This window comes from Motacilla alba, chromosome 25 (assembly GCF_015832195.1).
Source record: "Motacilla alba alba isolate MOTALB_02 chromosome 25, Motacilla_alba_V1.0_pri, whole genome shotgun sequence".
NCBI classification, from domain to species: Eukaryota; Metazoa; Chordata; class Aves; order Passeriformes; family Motacillidae; genus Motacilla; species Motacilla alba.
In genome coordinates, this window is record NC_052040.1 from 821,069 (window position 1) to 837,937 (window position 16,869).

General features: G+C 60.9%; 3 protein-coding genes and 1 long non-coding RNA gene across 12 annotated transcripts in view; 3 read left to right on the plus strand and 1 right to left on the minus strand.

Annotated features, from left to right (window-relative positions):
• Positions 1 to 1,982, minus strand: part of LOC119711489 (Fc receptor-like protein 5) — a 73,236-nt gene extending 71,254 nt beyond the window's left edge. For all 8 annotated transcript variants that reach the window (XM_038161790.1, XM_038161792.1, XM_038161787.1 and 5 more), the window contains exon 1: positions 900 to 1,982. In XM_038161790.1, coding sequence (XP_038017718.1) covers positions 900 to 1,311 — 412 coding nt within the window. In that variant the 5' untranslated portion in view covers positions 1,312 to 1,982. The remainder of the gene's footprint in view (positions 1 to 899) is intronic.
• LOC119711497 (B-cell receptor CD22-like) overlaps positions 1 to 7,960 on the plus strand; it is an 18,054-nt gene extending 10,094 nt beyond the window's left edge. Inside the window, exon 2 of the mRNA XM_038161827.1 lies at positions 7,199 to 7,960. Within this exon, the coding sequence (XP_038017755.1) occupies positions 7,199 to 7,554 (356 nt within the window). The 3' untranslated portion in view covers positions 7,555 to 7,960. The remainder of the gene's footprint in view (positions 1 to 7,198) is intronic.
• LOC119711491 (Fc receptor-like protein 4) overlaps positions 1 to 16,421 on the plus strand; it is a 36,380-nt gene extending 19,959 nt beyond the window's left edge. For both annotated transcript variants that reach the window (XM_038161807.1, XM_038161808.1), the window contains exons 6-8: positions 15,867 to 15,888; positions 15,977 to 16,056; positions 16,142 to 16,421. In XM_038161807.1, coding sequence (XP_038017735.1) covers positions 15,867 to 15,888; positions 15,977 to 16,056; positions 16,142 to 16,251 — 212 coding nt within the window. In that variant the 3' untranslated portion in view covers positions 16,252 to 16,421. The remainder of the gene's footprint in view (positions 1 to 15,866; positions 15,889 to 15,976; positions 16,057 to 16,141) is intronic.
• Positions 12,177 to 13,153, plus strand: LOC119711498. The gene is made up of 3 exons (XR_005259729.1): positions 12,177 to 12,338; positions 12,902 to 12,922; positions 13,011 to 13,153. It is a non-coding gene; the product is annotated as an uncharacterized LOC119711498 (long non-coding RNA).
• Positions 16,422 to 16,869: the final 448 nt, after the last annotated feature.

A 16,869-nucleotide genomic window follows, 5' to 3' on the forward strand; every position in this document is an offset into this window, starting at 1 on the left:
TTTCTTTTTTTCCTTTTTTTCTTTTTTTTTTTTTTTCCTTTTTTTTTCCTCCCCTTTTTGGAACTACTTGAACCTGCTCTGGACTGGGACCTGGAAACACCGAGAGCTTGCACCTCGTGGCTTGTAGCAGCCATCTCCAGCGCGGGAGGGACTGACAACAGAGCAACCACCCCCCAAGAGAGACTTTCTGAATTTGTCATCATTTTCAGAGTGGTGAAGGAGTGTTATCATCTGGTATTGTTCATTCTGTGTGCTGGGGGGTGCTGTGCCTGTTAAATAAACAGGTTCTTTCCACTTCTCTCCGAGGAATCCTTCCCGAACCGGTTGGAGGGAGGGGCTGTGTGGGTTTGCTTTCTGGAGGGGCCTCCTTTTGCAGATTTTCTCCCAAATTTGCCCTAAACTAGGACAAAATTTGGCGCCCAACGTGCGGCACTGTGAGAGAGTGGAAAAAACCCTGTTTTGAGTGCATTTTGGTTGCCATTACTCTGTGTTGTTATATAGTAGTTAATAGCCATGTTTTTTGAATTCATAATGTCTCTTGGGGTGAGGGCTTGCATGCATTTCTGGTCCCTAGGGTTTTTTGAGATCTTAACTAGGACAGTGCTGCAAGCCACGGCGAGCCCGCATGGCTTTTGTGAGTGGCTGGGCGTGATTTCCAAGGACGGCACCTGCGTGTCTCTGGCACCGGCGAGCGATGGCTGCAGGCTGGCTGCTGCGGGCTGGCTGCGGGCTGCTGCTGCGGCACTGCTGGCTATGGGCTGGCTGCCGCGGGCTGCTGCTGCGCTGGGCAGCTGCAGCAGGCTCGGTGCTGTGGGCAGCATGGGCAACGCGGCAGAGGCGGCGGGTGGCTGCAGGCTGGGGACAGCGGGGTGGGGACATGGCATCCGCCAAAGAGTCACCAGCGAGGCCGAGGGTCTGGGCTGGAAGGGAGAAGGGACAGGGCTCAGTGGGGGTGGCACCATGGGGACAGCAGCTCGGGGACACGGGGTGTGGGGGCTGTTCCCAAAAGGTCTCTGTGAGGGCACTGGTGTGGCACAGAGGTCTCGAGGACAGGGACACAGCAGCCAACCCATGCTCAGGCATGGGGACCCTGTGCTGGCACAGGTCACCCCCACCAGCCCCACAGCCACATCCCCATGGCCCTGTGAAGCAATGGAGGAACGTCCAGGACGAGCAGGAATGAGCTGCCTGGTGGAAGCAGAGAAGCAGGGAAGAACGGGTGCGGACAGGGAAGAAGGAGCACCGGGAGGAAAAGGCGAGGGGGGTAGGATCTGGGATATTTTTGTCTGAGGACCAGCAGGAATGATGCATCTGACTCCATCTTATCAGAAGGCTAATTAATTACTTTATTATACTATATCATTCTATATCATATGACATTACATCTCAACTGAATGTGCCAAGCACTCAACTGCACTCCACTGCACAGAATCTCATCACTGTCAGCCCACAGTTCTGACACACACAGACCTGGATTCAATTGGTCACTGAATCCAAACACTCACACCAGAATCCAATTCCAAATTCCCTCCAGGTAAACAATCTTCCACTATGCATTCCCCTTGGGAACAACACAGGAGCAGTAAATGAGATAAGAATTGTTTTGATCATTCCTTGCTTCTCTCCCTGCTTCTCCCAGGTTCAGAGAATGGGAATCCCACAGGGGAGGAGGGCCAAGATGACCCTCCCAGCGAGCCACTGATCCCTCCAAGAAACCCAAAGCAAAACTCTGCTGTTATGTCACAGTTTGCTGCTTTTATTTGCAATGGCTCCTCCTACGGGCCCATTTCCCGAGCATTTTTTCCCAGACATCTGTCCCACCAGCCAGTGGGGGTCACTCACAGCCCCATCACCGAAGCTTTCTCTCCCCTGGTCGTCTGTTGGGTGAAGCCTCGCCGGGGACAGGGTTCCCAGCCCATGTACAACCCACAGAGTCATTTTTCACCTCCTGTGTAGATGATGTCTCACCTTGAGACATCAATCAAAATCAGACCTGTTCCTCTTAACCCCATGTGCTTAGCGGCTCTGCAATTCCCCTCCCAGTGCTCCCAGTAAGGTGGCTTACTGGTGCCCATCCCAGTTCCAAGGGGGCACAGGACCTGGTTCCCTGCTCCTGGCACAAAAGTGCAGCTCTTTGCTTCAACTGGCAGAAATGGTGTTGCTTTGTTCAGCTCTGTCAAGGAAGCTGAGCGAGGTGGGAACCTCCCTTGGGATGGAAAATGTGACCCCCTTCTCTCTGAACTAATAAAACTTTGAAATTGCAGGGATTTGGGGCAAAGCTGTGGGAACAATAACAGCTCTTCACTGGTATGTATTGTGAGAAACAAGTTAATGCAAGCTGATTTTCACTGGATATGATATGAATTGATCTTACATTATTGATTATATTTTTTATGAAATATTGGGGTGTTGTTAGTGTTGGCACAGTGATATGCACTGTGGAGGGGCTGATGTTGTTGGGGTGGCCGCCCAAGGGTGGGGCCCAGCCATGGCCCAGCCCCACTGCACAGGGATGGCCATTGCCCAGCCCTGCTCTGCCCAGCCCCAGGTGGCAGCCAGCACCTCAGGGTCCCCCCTGCCCCCTTGGCTTTGATTGTGGCAGCTTTAGAGCTGCTGCAGAGGTGAGAATTCTGTGGGGGAAAAGGCCTGCCTGTGGTTTGCTCACCCTGTAAGAAGCACAAACCCCAAAGGGAGCCCAAGCAGTGGCTCTGTGAGGGCCTCTGATGGTTTTCAGAGCAGGGCTGGCTGGGAACACACCCTGCAGGGGCAGCTGTGGGGGAGCCAACCCGGAAATGCAGCAATTGATCATTTGTCCCTGTCCCCAAGGGACTGAGAAAACCACAAAGCTACAGCAAAGACAACAACACTCTGCTCCACAACCTGACCTGGACCCTCCTTCCTGAACAAAACCTGCAGCCCTCTGGAACCTCCCAGAAAGGATGATTGTGCTCTGGATGTGCACACCAGAAGAGAGGGAAAAGTGTGGGAATATTGAGCAGGGGCTGCACACGAGGTTCTGGGGAACAGGGGTGTCCCAGCAGGAGCAGGGAGTGCCCAGGCAGGGGAATTCAGGGCAGGCTGGAGTGGATTTAGCAGGGAATGAGAGCCTGAGGCACACACGGGCATTTCCACAGATTCCTGTGCACTGTCCCAAGGATGGACAGAGCTTCTCCCCTTCCTCCAGGGGAAGTCAATCAAGTTTCAGCGTGGGAATGAGCAAAATGGGGAGAGTTCCTCAATGTGGCCCAAGAAAAGGCTTCCTTAGGGCTGAGTTGCTGCCCAGCAGGCAGGGAACAATCCCGTGGAGCTGCTGGACACTCAGGGAGATTCCACACTCTGTGTCATCCACAAGCAAACGCTGCTGTGGGATGCAGCAAGGTGCTGCTAAAGGGAACCAAAAAAATCTAATTTCTTTGCGATTTGTTTGTGTTTTTCTTGTGAGTGACTTGTTAGGAGAACAACTGTTTGGAGGATTCTATAAACCAGAGGATTTTATACCTTGTCAGTTTGATTTTTGATGAGTTTGTTCTTTATTGGGGAAATAATGGTGTGGGAAAGATTTTTGCTTTTATTCTCTTGATGTATAATTTCCTCTCAGCAAATTGGGCATCAAGCCTGGCATGGCTGAGCCAGGAAAGGGGGGCACCTGACCCAGGGGTGTGTGGGGCAGAGACCCAGAGCCTCCCAGGAGAGCCCTGGGGCGCCCCAGGGTGGGGGCTGTGCTGGGCCCTGGGTCACCCAAAATTTGAGGAACCCCCTGAAGGGGCTGTGAGCCCTGTGCCCACCCAGCCCCTGCCCATCCCTGGCACCCCCATTCCCAGGGACCCCCAACCATGGGTCCCCCATTCCCCTGGACACCCAGCCCTGGCTTCCCAACCCACTGAGCCCCCCACTCCTGGGAACCCCATGTCCCACTTTGTCCCATCCAGCCTTGTCCCCATGCTGTCCCCACCCTGCCCACAGCCTGTCCCCAGTTTGTGGCCACCCTGCCCCCACCAAGGGCCACCTACGCGTGAGGACAAGACGTGACCTCGCTTCCTTCCCCTTCATCCGAGGAGCCGCCAGCCAGGGGAGCGGTGGCCACAGCAGCGAGTGACAGCCAGTGCACATGGCTGGGGACACCGGGATGGCCGGGAAGGTGGCGCTGCTCCTGTGGGGTGAGTGCCCCGGGCACGGGCCTGACACCCTGGGGATGGGGAAGGGGACACAGGGGGGCTGTGGGGTCCCCTGAGGTCCCCAAGGCCAGCAGGGCATGGAGCCCAGTGTGAGCAGAGTTGTGGGGTGGCTTTGGGGACAGGAACAGAGGACAGGAAAAGGGGAACTGGGATGTGGGGACAGGAAGAGGGGGATAGAGTTGTGGGGACAAGAATACGGCAGAAGGAACCTTGGGGCAGGGACAGCTGTGAGGACAGGGACACAGGGATGCAGGGACAAGGGGACAGGCACCATGTTGATGGCCCATGGGGACAGGTGCCATCGGAACGGGATCATGGGCACAGGGCCATGGGGATGTGGCTATGGGGCTGGTGGGGGTGACCTGTGCCAGCACAGGGTCCCCATGCCTGAGCATGGGTTGGCTGCTGTGTCCCTGTCCTCGAGACCTCTGTGCCACACCAGTGCCCCCACAGAGACCTTTCTGGGACAGCCCCCACACCCCGTGTCCCCGTGCTGCTGTCCCTGCAGTGCCACCCCCTCTGAGCCCTGTCCCTTCTCCCTTCCAGCCCAGACCCTCGGCCTCGCTGGTGAGTCCTCGGCGGATGCCATGTCCCCACCCCGCTGTCCCCAGCCCTGCGCTGGCCCTGGCAGGCTGGTGTCCCCTGTCACCCGCAGGTGCCCAGACAGCCCAGATCCTCGTGGAGCCCCCCTGGACACCGGCAGTGCTGTGGGACCGCGTGACACTGACCTGCCAGGGCTCGGGGACAATCGGTGCCACCACCTGGTACAGGGACGGGCAGCGCTGGAGGCAGGAGGGACGCGACCAGTTCACTGTCACCGAGAAAGGCAGCTACATATGTGAGAGACCTGGAACTGATCTCAGCCCCGCCGTAACAGTCTCAGACGGTGAGGGGGGTTTGGGTGTCCCCAGCCTGGCACCTGCAGGGACCCCGAGGGCTCTGGGTGGGCTCTGCTCCATGGGTCACCTCCTGGTGTGACCAGAGCCTGTCCCCTGCTCTGGGGACATGCCAGAGCATCCCAGAGTGGGGGAACCCACTGTTGGAATTGGGGACCCCTGGTGCGCTGGGTGTGACCCAGTGGGGGGGTCCCGGTGCCCTCGGGTGTGACAGGTCCCCTCTGTCCCCCAGACGATCTGGTGCTGCAGGTGCCGGCGCGGGAGCTGCTGGAGGGGGACACGGTGACACTGCGCTGCCGGGGCTGGCGGAACAGCACGGTCACCTCGGTGTCCTTCCACCACGACGGGAAGGAACTCGGAGGGCTCCGCAGTGGGATGGAGCTGTCCCTGTCCCCTCTGCAGCTGAGCCACAGCGGCCGCTACAGCTGCAAGGGCCGGGTGGGATCCTGGGGGTGGAAGGAGTCACTGCCGGTGACAGTGACAGTGCAGGGTGAGCATCCCTGAGCATCCCAGTGTGGGAGGCCCCCCGTGTTGGATTTGGGGACCCCTGGTGCACTGGGTGTGACCCAATGGGGGGATCCCCCGGTGTGACCAGACCCCTGTGTCCCACAGCCCAGTTGGTGCTGCAGGTGCCAGCACGGGCGCTGCTGGAGGGGGACACGGTGACACTGCGCTGCCGGCACTGGCGGGACATGTCGGTCACCGAGGTGCGATTCTACCATGGGGACAGGGAAGTGTGGTCCCCCTATGGGACCGAGCTGTCCCTGTCCCCTCTGCGGCTGGACCACAGCGGCAACTACAGCTGCGGGGGCCGGGTGGACTCCGGAGTGTCATATTGGGCACAGTCGGCGCCAGTGCCAGTGCCAGTGCACGGTGAGCACCCCCATGGCTGGAACGCCAATCTCTTGACACCCCCAAAGCCACTTCCCAGCGCACTCAGAGTCACCGTCCTCACCTCCCCTCTCCTTCCCAGAGCTCTTCTCGGTGCCGGTGCTGAAGGGTCCCCCCGAGCTCACCGAGGGGTCCCCCCTGAATCTCAGCTGCCTCAGCACCCCCAGCCCCCTGCGGCCCCGAGCCCCCCTCCTGCACGTGTTCTACCGGTACGAGCAGGTGGTGGGGGGCCCGCAGGTGTCCCCGCAGCTGCTGGTGCCCGCCGTGGGGGTCTCCCACTCAGGGTATTACAGATGCGAGGTGCGCTCCGAGGGGGGGGCCGTGCAGAAGAGCAGCGCCTGGCTCCACGTCAAAGTGCACAGTGAGCGCGGGGATGGGCACGGGGAGCCCCCACAGCCTCCCTGGGTCCCCTGCCCTGCCTGGGGACACCCAGTCCTTCCTGACACCTGCCCTGTGGCCCCCAACCTTTCCCGGATCCCTCACTGGCTCCCCTCCCCCTTCCTCGGCTCCCTGGCTGAGTCCCCCAGCCCTACATGGGTACCCCCATCCTTCCCTGACACCTTTTCCATGTCCTGCCATCCCTGCCCTGGATCCCTCCCCAGGTCCCTCCCTTCCTGGCTCGATTCCCCCTGTCCATCACCGGCAACCCTCACCCCTCCCTAGGCCACCCCACGCCTTTCTGAGGTCCCCGCACGTTCCCCAGGTCCCCCCATCCCCTCCCCGGCTCCCTGTATCCTCCCTGGTGTCGCCCCCCTCCCTCTCCAGGTGTCCCTCGGGGTTCCTTCCAAGCTCCCCCTTCTCCTACACTGGCGTCCCCCTGCTCCTCCCTGACCCTCCCCGTGTCCCTCACTGTCCCCTGCTGTCCCCCCTCCCACAGGGGTCCCGCTCTCAGGGGTGTCCCTGTCAGCCCAGCCCCCCGGGGGACAGGTGGCACTCGGGGACCGCCTGGTGCTGAACTGCACGGTGGCCGCGGGGACAGGTCCCCTGTCCTTCTCCTGGCACCGGGAGGGCTCGGGGGCACCGCTGGGCACCGACCCCCACCTGGAGCTGCCTCACGTTGGGGACAATGACAGCGGCCAGTACCGGTGCCGGGTCAGCGATGGGGACAGCGTGGCCGAGAGTGACCCCCTGAATGTCACCGTCCTGGGTGAGTGGGACCCTCGGGCTGGGGGTGACCCCACCCACGGCACCTCCAGCCCAACCCGCCAGGTGCCAGCCCTCTCTGTGTCCCCACAGTGCCCGTGGCCAATGCCACCATCACCCCCGGTGCCCTGTCACACCCGGTGCGTGCAGGTGACAACGTGACCCTGCGCTGCTCGGTGCAGGTGGGCTCAGCCCCTGTCACCTTCACCTGGCTGCACAACGGGCAGGAGGTGGCCCGGGGTCCCCTCCTGGAGCTCAGGGATGTCAACGTGGGACATTCGGGCACCTACCAGTGCGTGGCCACCAACCAGCTGGGACAGGACGGGCACCGCGTGTTCCGGGCACCCAGCCCAGAGCTGGCCCTGGAGGTGACACCCCACTCACCCTGGGTCACAGGTGGGATCACACATGGTTGCCAGGGTGTTCCGGACCCCTGGGGTTCAGGGTGACCCTGATGTGTCCCCCTCTGTTTCTTGCAGGGGCGCAGGGGTCGGTGGGGCCCTTTTGTTCCTGCTCCTGCTCGTGGGTGTCATTGTGGCCTGCCACCGGTGGCGCCGTGTGGGTGGGTGACAATGGGGGGACAGGGGTCGTGGAGAGAGGTGGGAAGGCCCCCAGAGAAGGGGGGCCATAGGGCAGCACCCACAGCCCCTGACTTGGGAGGCACTGAGCCCGCAGTGCCCATGGCTCCGAGCCCTGGGGAGGGGTTGGAGGGTCCTGCAGGGATGTTGGGGGTTCTGTCAGGGGTCCCCCTCCCTGCCAGGCTCTGGCTTCTGGGGGCTCAGGGTGTTGGTGCTAGTGGGGTGGTTCAGGGATACTGAGGGGGCATCAGGGATACTGGGGGGCCTGGGGAGAATTGTGTGTTTGGGGGGGGGTCAGGATTCCCAAGGGTGGATGGGGGCCCCTGGGTCTCCAGAGTCACCCCTCCAGTTTTCCTTTGCAGATGCCAGGAAGCACCAGGAATGGTGAGTGCAGGCTCCAGCCATGATGCACCTTTTAACCAAACCCCCAGGACCTCCCATCCCCTTCCACACACCCCCTTATTCCCACAGGACCCTCCCGGCACCCCCGGTGGAGGATCCTCAGGCGACGTACATGACACTGCAGAGGCAGCCATGGGAACCCAGCGACATCTATGACAATCTACAACAAAAGTTGTGACGCTCTGGGAGGCACTGGGTGACACTGGGGGTTCTCCCTGCATGGCTCCTGTGGTTGCCCATCCTTCCAAGGGAGGTGGGCATGGCTCAGGGGGAGGCTACCCAGGGCACCCTGTGCTCCCCATTTCCTCTCCCAGTACCCCCAAGGGCTCCCCCATCCCTTTGCTCGTCCCTGCAGGGGCTCCCCAGCCCCATCCAAGTGCCCAGGTACCCTCAGTCACTGCCCCATTCTCTCCCCACAGTGCTTGCAGCACACCCAGGGCCTCCCCATTCCCCCTCCCACTGCCCCTGTCCCAGCCCGCTGGAAAAGGGGCAGTCGGGGAGGATTCTTTCTGAAAGGTTTCTCAGATGAAAATGAAGCACAAAGGCAGCAATATTATATCTGAGAACTGTTTCTTGCTGAAGGAGGGGAAGTGTTCTTACCGAAGGGGGAGAGAAGGGAGTAGAAAGGGAAAAGGACAGAGAGGGAAACACAAGACAGGGCCAGCGTTACCGCAAAGAGCCCGGGCGCTCTGTGGCCATCAGCTCGGCACATGGAGTGTGTGTGCTGCAAGCCACGGCGAGCCCGCATGGCTTTTGTGAGTGGCTGGGCGTGATTTCCAAGGACGGCACCTGCGTGTCTCTGGCATCGGCGAGCGATGGCTGCGGGCTGGCTGCTGCGGGCTGGCTGCGGGCTGCTGCTGCGGCACTGGTGGCTATGGGCTGGCTGCCGCGGGCTGCTGCTGCGCTGGGCAGCTGCAGCAGGCTCGGTGCTGCGGGCAGCATGGGCAACGCGGCAGAGGCGGTGGGTGGCTGCAGGCTGGGGACAGCGGGGTGGGGACATGGCATCCGCCGAGGAGTCACCAGCGAGGCCGAGGGTCTGGGCTGGAAGGGAGAAGGGACAGGGCTCAGTGGGGGTGGCACCGTGGGGACAGCAGCACGGGGACACGGGGTGTGGGGGCTGTCCCAGAAAGGTCTCTGTGAGGGCACTGGTGTGGCACAGAGGTCTCGAGGACAGGGACACAGCAGCCAACCCATGCTCAGGCATGGGGACACTGTGCTGGCACAGGTCACCCCCACCAGCCCCACAGCCACATCCCCATGGCCCTGTGAAGCAATGGAGGAACGTCCAGGACGAGCAGGAATGAGCTGCCTGGTGGAAGCAGAGAAGCAGGGAAGAACGGGTGCGGACAGGGAAGAAGCAGCACCGGGAGGAAAAGGCGAGGGGGGTAGGATCTGGGATATTTTTTTCTGAGGGCCAGCAGGAATGATGCATCTGACTCCATCTTATCAGAAGGCTAATTAATTACTTTATTATACTATATCATTCTATATCATATGACATTACATCTCAACTGAATGTGCCAAGCACTCAACTGCACTCCACTGCACAGAATCTCATCACTGTCAGCCAACAGTCCTGACACACACACACAGACCTGGATTCAATTGGTCACTGAATCCAAACACTCACAGCAGAATCCAATTCCTGATTCCCTCCAGGTAAACAATCTTCCACTATGCATTCCCCTTGTTTTGATCATTCCTTGCTTCTCTCCCTGCTTCTCCCAGGTTCAGAGAATGGGAATCCCAGAGGGAAGGAGGGCCAAGCTGACCCTCTGAGACAGCCCCTGAACCCTCCAAGAAACCCAAGGCAAAACGCTCCTGTTCTGTCACAGTTTGCTGCTTTTATTTGCAAAGGCTCCTCCTACAGGCCCATTTCCCGAGCATTTTTTCCCAGACATCTTTCCCACCAGCCAGTGGGGGTCACTCACAGCCCCATCACTGAAGCTTTCTCTCCCCTGGTCGTCTGTTGGGTGAAGCCTCGCCGGGGACAGGGTTCCCAGCACATGTACAACCCACAGAGTCATTTTTCACCTCATGTGTAGATGATGTCTCACCTTGAGACATCAAACAAAATCAGATTTGTTCCTCTTAACCCCATGTGCTTAGTGGCTCTGCAATCCCCCTCCCAGTGCTCCCAGTAAGGTGGCTTACTGGTGCCCATCCCAGTTCCAAGGGGGCACAGGACCTGGTTCCCTGCTCCTGGCACAAGAGTGCAGCTCTTTGCTTCAACTGGCAGAAATGGTGTTGCTTTGTTCAGCTCTGTCAAGGAAGCTGAGCAAGGTGGGAACCTCCCTTGGGATGGAAAATGTGACCCCCTTCTCTCTGAACTATTATGACTTTGAAATTGCAGGGATTTTGGGCAAAGCAGTGGGAACAGGAATAACAGCTCTTCACTGGTGTGTATTGTGGGAAACAAGTTAATGCAAGCTGATTTTCACTGGATATCATATGAATTGATATTACATTATTGATTATATTGTTGATTAAATATTGGGGTGTTGTTAGTGTTGGCACAGTGATATGCACTGTGGAGTGGCTGATGTTGTTGGGGTGGCCACCCAAGGGTGGGGCCCAGCCATGGCCCAGCCCCACTGCACAGGGATGGCCATTGCCCAGCCCTGCTCTGCCCAGCCCCAGGTGGCAGCCAGCACCTCAGGGTCCCCTCTGCCCCCTTGGCTTTGATTGTGGCAGCTTTAGAGCTGCTGCAGAGGTGAGAATTCTGTGGGGGAAAAGGCCTGCCTGTGGTTTGCTCAGCCCTGCAAGAAGCACAAACCCCAAAGGGAGCCCAAAGGAGCCCAATGTGAGGGCCTCTGATGGTTTTCAGAGCAGGGCTGGCTGGAAACACACCCTGCAGGGGCAGCTGTGGGGGAGCCAGTCCGGAAATGCAGCAGTTGGTCACTTGTCCCTGTCCCCAAGAGACTGAGAAAACCACAAAGCTACAGCAAAGACAACAGCACTCTGCTCAACAACCTGACCTGCACCCTCCTTCCTGAACAAAACCTGCAGCCCTCTGGAACCTCCCAGAATGAATGTTTGTGCTCTGGATGTGCACACCAGAAGAGAGGGAAAAGTGTGGGAATATTGAGCAGGGGCTGCACACGAGGGTCTGGGGAACAGGGGTGTCCCAGCAGGAGCAGGGAGTGCCCAGGCAGGGGGATTCAGGGCAGGCTGGAGTGGATTGAGCAGGGAATCAGAGCCTGAGGCACACACGGGCATTTCCACAGATTCCTGTGCACTGTCCCAAGGATGGACAGAGCTTCTCCCCTTCCTCCAGGGGAAGTCAATCAAGTTTCAGCGTGGGAATGAGCAAAATGGGGAGAGTTCCTCAATGTGGCCCAAGAAAAGGCTTCCTGAGGGGCTGGGTTGCTGCCCAGCAGGCAGGGAACAATCCCATGGAGCTGCTGGACACTCAGGGAGATTCCACACTCTGTGTCATCCACAAGCAAACGCTGCTCTGGGATGCAGCAAAGGGCTGCTAAAGGGAACCAAAAAAAATCTAGTTTCTTTGTGATTTGTTTGTGTTTTTGTTGTGAGTGACTTGTTAGGAGAACAACTGTTTAGAGGATTCTATAAACCAGAGGATTTTATACCTTGTCAGTTTGATTTTTGATGAGTTTGTTCTTTATTGGGAAAATAATGGTGTGGGAAAGATTTTTGCTTTTATTCTCTGGATGTATAATTTTGTCTCAGCAAATTGGGCATCAAGCCTGGCATGGCTGAGCCAGGAAAAGGGGGCACCTGACCCAGGGGTGTGTGGGGCAGAGACCCAGAGCCTCCCAGGAGAGCCCAGGGGTGCCCCAGGGTGGGGGCTGTGCCGGGCCCTGGGTCACCCAAAATTTGAGGAACCCCCTGAAAGGGCTGTGAGCCCTGTGCCCACCCAGCCCCTGCCCATCCCTGGCACCCCCATTCCCAGGGACCCCCAACCATGGGTCCCCCATTCCCGTGGACACCCAGCCCTGGCTCCCCAAACCCACTGAGCCCCCCACTCCTGGGAATCCCATGTCCCCCCGGGGGCCACCCAGCCTTGTCCCCATGCTGTCCCCACCCTGCCCACAGCCTGTCCCCAGCTTGTGGCCACCCTGCCCCCACCAAGGGCCACCAACACGTGGGGACAAGACGTGACCTCGCTTCCTTCCCCTTCATCCGAGGAGCCGCCAGCCAGGGGAGCGGTGGCCACAGCAGCGAGTGACAGCCAGTGCACATGGCTGGGGACACCGGGATGGCCGGGAAGGTGGCGCTGCTCCTGTGGGGTGAGTGTCCTGGGCACGGGCCTGACACCCTGGGGATGGGGGAGGGGGCACAGGGGGGTTGTGGGGTCCCCGGAGGTCCCCAAGGCCAGCAGGGCATGGAGCCCAGTGTGAGCAGAGTTGTGGGGTGGCTTTGGGGACAGGAACAGGGGACAGGAAAAGGGGAACTGAGATGTGGGGACAGGAAGAGGGGGATAGAGTTGTGGGGACAAGAATACGGCAGAAGGAACCTTGGGGCAGGGACAGCTGTGAGGACAGGGACACAGGGATGCAGGGACAAGGGGACAGGCACCATGTTGACGGCCCATGGGGACAGGTGCCATCGGAACAGGATCATGGGCACAGGGCCATGGGGATGTGGCTGTGGGGCTGGTGGGGGTGACCCGAGCCAGCACAGGGTCCCCATGCCTGAGCATGAGTTGGCTGCTGTGTCCCTCTCCTCGAGACCTCTGTGCCACACCAGTGCCCCCACAGAGACCTTTCTGGGACAGCCGCACACCCCGTGTCCCCGTGCTGCTGTCCCCATGGTGCCACCCCCACTGAGCCCTGTCCCTTCTCCCTTCCAGCCCAGACCCTCGGCCTCGCTGGTGAGTCCTCGGCGGATGCCATGTCCCCACCCCGCTGTCCCCAGCCCTGCGCTGGCCCTGGCAGGCTGGTGTCCCCTGTCACCCGCAGGTGCCCAGACAGCCCAGATCCTCGTGGAGCCCCCCTGGACGCCACCGGTGACGTGGGACCGCGTGACACTGACCTGCCAGGGCTCGGGGACAATCGGTGCCACCACCTGGTACAGGGACGGGCAGCGCTGGTGGCAGGAGGCACCCGACCAGTTCACTGTCATCGATAAAGGCAGCTACAGGTGTGAGAGACCTGGAACTGATCTCAGCCCCGCCGTAACAGTCTCAGACGGTGAGGGGGGTTTGGGTGTCCCCAGCCTGGCACCTGCGGGGACCCCGAGGGCTCTGGGTGGGCTCCGCTCCATGGGTCACCTCCTGGTGTGACCAGAGCCTGTCCCCTGCTCTGGGGACATCCCAGAGCATCCCAGTCCAAGGGAACCCAGGCTGGAACTGGGGACCCCTGGTGCGCAGGACCTGACCCAGTGGGGGGGTCCCGGTGCCATCGGGTGTGACAGGTCCCCTCTGTCCCCCAGACCGGCTGGTGCTGCAGGTGCCGGCGCGGGCTCTGCTGGAGGGGGACACGGTGACACTGCGCTGCCGGGGCTGGCGGGACACATTGGTCACCGAGGTGCAATTCTACCATGGGCTCAAGGAGGTGGGGAGGCTCCTCTATGGGACCGAGCTGTCCCTGTCCCGTCTGCAGCTGAACCACAGCGGCTACTACAGCTGCAGGGGCCAGGTCGACTCCAGAGTGTCATATTGGGCACAGCCAGTGCCAGTGCCAGTGCACGGTGAGCACCCCCACGGCTGGAACTCCAATCCCCTGACACCCCCAAAGCCACTTCCCAGCGGACTCAGAGTCGCCGTCCTCACCTCCCCTCTCCTTCCCAGAGCTCTTCTCGGTGCCGGTGCTGGAGGGTCCCCCCGAGCTCACCGAGGGGTCCCCCCTGAATCTCAGCTGCCTCAGCACCCCCAGCCCCCTGCGGCCCCGCGTCCCCCTCCTGCACGTGTTCTACCGGGACGGGCAGGTGGTGGGGGGCCCGCAGGAGTCCCCGCAGCTGCTGGTGCCCGCCGTGGGGGTCTCCCACTCGGGGGATTACAGCTGCCAGGTGGGCTCCGAGGATGGGGCCGTGTGGAAGAGCAGCGGCTGGCTCCATGTCACAGTGCGCAGTGAGTGCCGGGATGGGCACGGGGAGCCCCCACAGCCTCCCTGGGTCCCCTGCCCTGCCTGGGGACACCCAGTCCTTCCTGACACCTGCCCTGTGGCCCCCAACCTTTCCCGGATCCCTCACTGGCTCCCCTCCCCCTTCCTCGGCTCCCTGGCTGAGTCCCCCAGCCCTACATGGGTACCCCCATCCTTCCCTGACACCTTTTCCATGTCCTGCCATCCCTGCCCCAGATTCCTACCCAGGTCCCTCCCTTCCTGGCTTGAGTCCCCCTGTCCATCACCGGCATCCCTCACCCCTCCCTAGGCCACCCCACGCCTTTCTGAGGTCCCCGCACGTTCCCCAGGTCCCCCCATCCCCTCTCTGGGTCCCTGTATCCTCCCTGGTGTCACCCCCCTCCCTCTCCAGGTGTCCCTCGGGGTTCCTTTCCAAATCTCCCCAAACTCTGCACCCCTTCTCCCTCACTGGCGTCCTCCTGCTCCTCCCTGACCCTCCCCGTGTCCCTCACTGTCCCCTGCTGTCCCCCCCCTCCCGCAGGGGTCCCGCTCTCAGGGGTGTCCCTGTCAGCACAGCCCCCCGGGGGACAGGTGGCACTCGGGGACCGCCTGGTGCTGAACTGCACGGTGGCCGCGGGGACAGGTCCCCTGTCCTTCTCCTGGCACCGGGAGGGCTCAGGGGCATCCCTGGGCATCGGCCCCCACCTGGAGCTGAGCCCCGTTGGGGACAATGACAGCGGCCAGTACTGGTGCCGGGTCAGCAATGGGGACAGCAAGGCCGAGAGTGACCCCCTGAATGTCACCGTCCTGGGTGAGTGGGACACTCGGGCTGGGGGTCACCCCACCCACGGCACCCCCATCCCACCTCGCAAGGTGCCAGCCCTGTCTGTGTCCCCACAGTGCCCGTGGCCAGTGCCACCATCACCCCCAGTCCCCCGGCACACCAGGTGCATGCAGGTGACAACGTGACCCTGCGCTGCTCAGTGCAGGTGGGCTCAGCCCCTGTCACCTTCACCTGGCTGCGCAACGGGCAGGAGGTGGCCCGGGGTCCCCTCCTGGAGCTCGGGGACATCGATGTGGGACATTCGGGCACCTACCAGTGCGTGGCCACCAACCAGCTGGGACAGGACGGGCACCGCGTGTTCCGGGCACTCAGCCCTGAGCTGGCCCTGGAGCTGACACCTCACTCACTCTGGGTCACAGGTGGGGTCACGCAGGGTCCCCAGGGAGTGCCGGACCCCTGGGGTGATGGGTGACCCTGACGTGTCCCCCTCTGTTTCTTGCAGTGGCCGCAGGGGTCGGTGGGGCCCTTTTGTTCCTGCTCCTGCTCGTGGGTGTCATTGTGGCCTGGCACCGGTGGCGCCGTGTGGGTGGGTGACAATGGGGGGACGGGGGTCCCAGAGAGCTGTACAGGCCCCCAGAGTTGGGGAGCGATAGGGCAGCACCCACAGCCCCAGAATTTTGACCTTGTCTGGGGGTGCTGGAGGGTTTGGGGAGGTGCTGGAGGGTCCTGCAGGGAGGTTGGGGGTTCTTTCAGGGGCCCTGGGGGTGTTTGGGGGGTCTCTGTCCCTTCTGGGCTTTGGGTTCTTGAGGCTGAGTTGGTTGGGGGTGCTGGGGATGTTCATGAATTCTGGGGGGCTTCAGGGATGCTTGGGGGTCCTGAAGGAAATTGAGGGTCCTGTGGGGGTTCAGGAATCCTGAGAGGGGTCAGGGCCCTGGGACCCCACAGTCACCCCTCCTCTCTTCCCTCTGCAGCTGCCAGGAAGCAGCAGGAAAGGTGAGTGGGGGTCTCCAGCCATGAGTTCCCTTTTACCCTACCCCCACAGCTCTCCATCCCCTCCCCCACATCCCCTTTATTCCCTCAGGGCCCCCCCGGATCCCCCGGCCCCCCCAGAGGAGGGGGAGGTGCTGTACACCCACGTCGTGGTCACCAAGAGGGCAGGAGGTGAGTACAGGGGGGACACACACAGAGGGACACGTCACCCACGAGTGTCACCCCACCCAGATCCCACAGCCCATGTCTCTTGCAGCGTCCCCCCGTGCCACCACCCTCCAGGATCCCCAGGTGACCTACGCAGAGCTGCGGGGACCCCAGGGGCCACCACGGGAACCCGGTGACATCTACGGGAATGTGCTGTGACACTGGGGGAAACTGGGGGGTCCCCACCCATGGGCACCCACTCCTGTGTGTGCTGCCACTAAAAACTGCCCCTCTCCCTCCCCGTGGAGGCACAAAGATCCCAAAGGGCTGAGAGAAGAACAATTTCCTGAAACAGCAACCAGAGAGAATAAAACCAACAGCAACAGCAACAAGCTTCAGTGCCCAAATCGTCAAAAAAAAAAAATATTTTCTGGGAAAGCCACAAAAAAGGAACAAACCCCAGACACACCCCTAGCACATTTCCGCCACCCGAGGAAGCTGGCAGGGCCCTGGGTCTTCCTTGCTCTGATGGCCAAAGCGACCTTCAGGAGGCTCTGGATTCTCATGTCCCCTGTCCCAGACCCCTCCTCTGCCCTGTTCCCCACACGAGGATGTCACAAAGGCCCTGTGGGGGTTCCAGAGCATCCCCCTTTGCCAGGGCAGTCGGGATCAGGCCCTGGCAGGTGAATTCCCTCTGTCCCCACAGATCTGCCCAAGCCCCCCGATGCCCTTTGGGCTCCCTGAAATCCCCTCTCCTGAGACAATCTGTGCCAAGGATTCCCGGGATCTCAGGGCCAGTCCCAAGGGCCTGTTTTGGCCATTCCCAGTTGGGGTCAC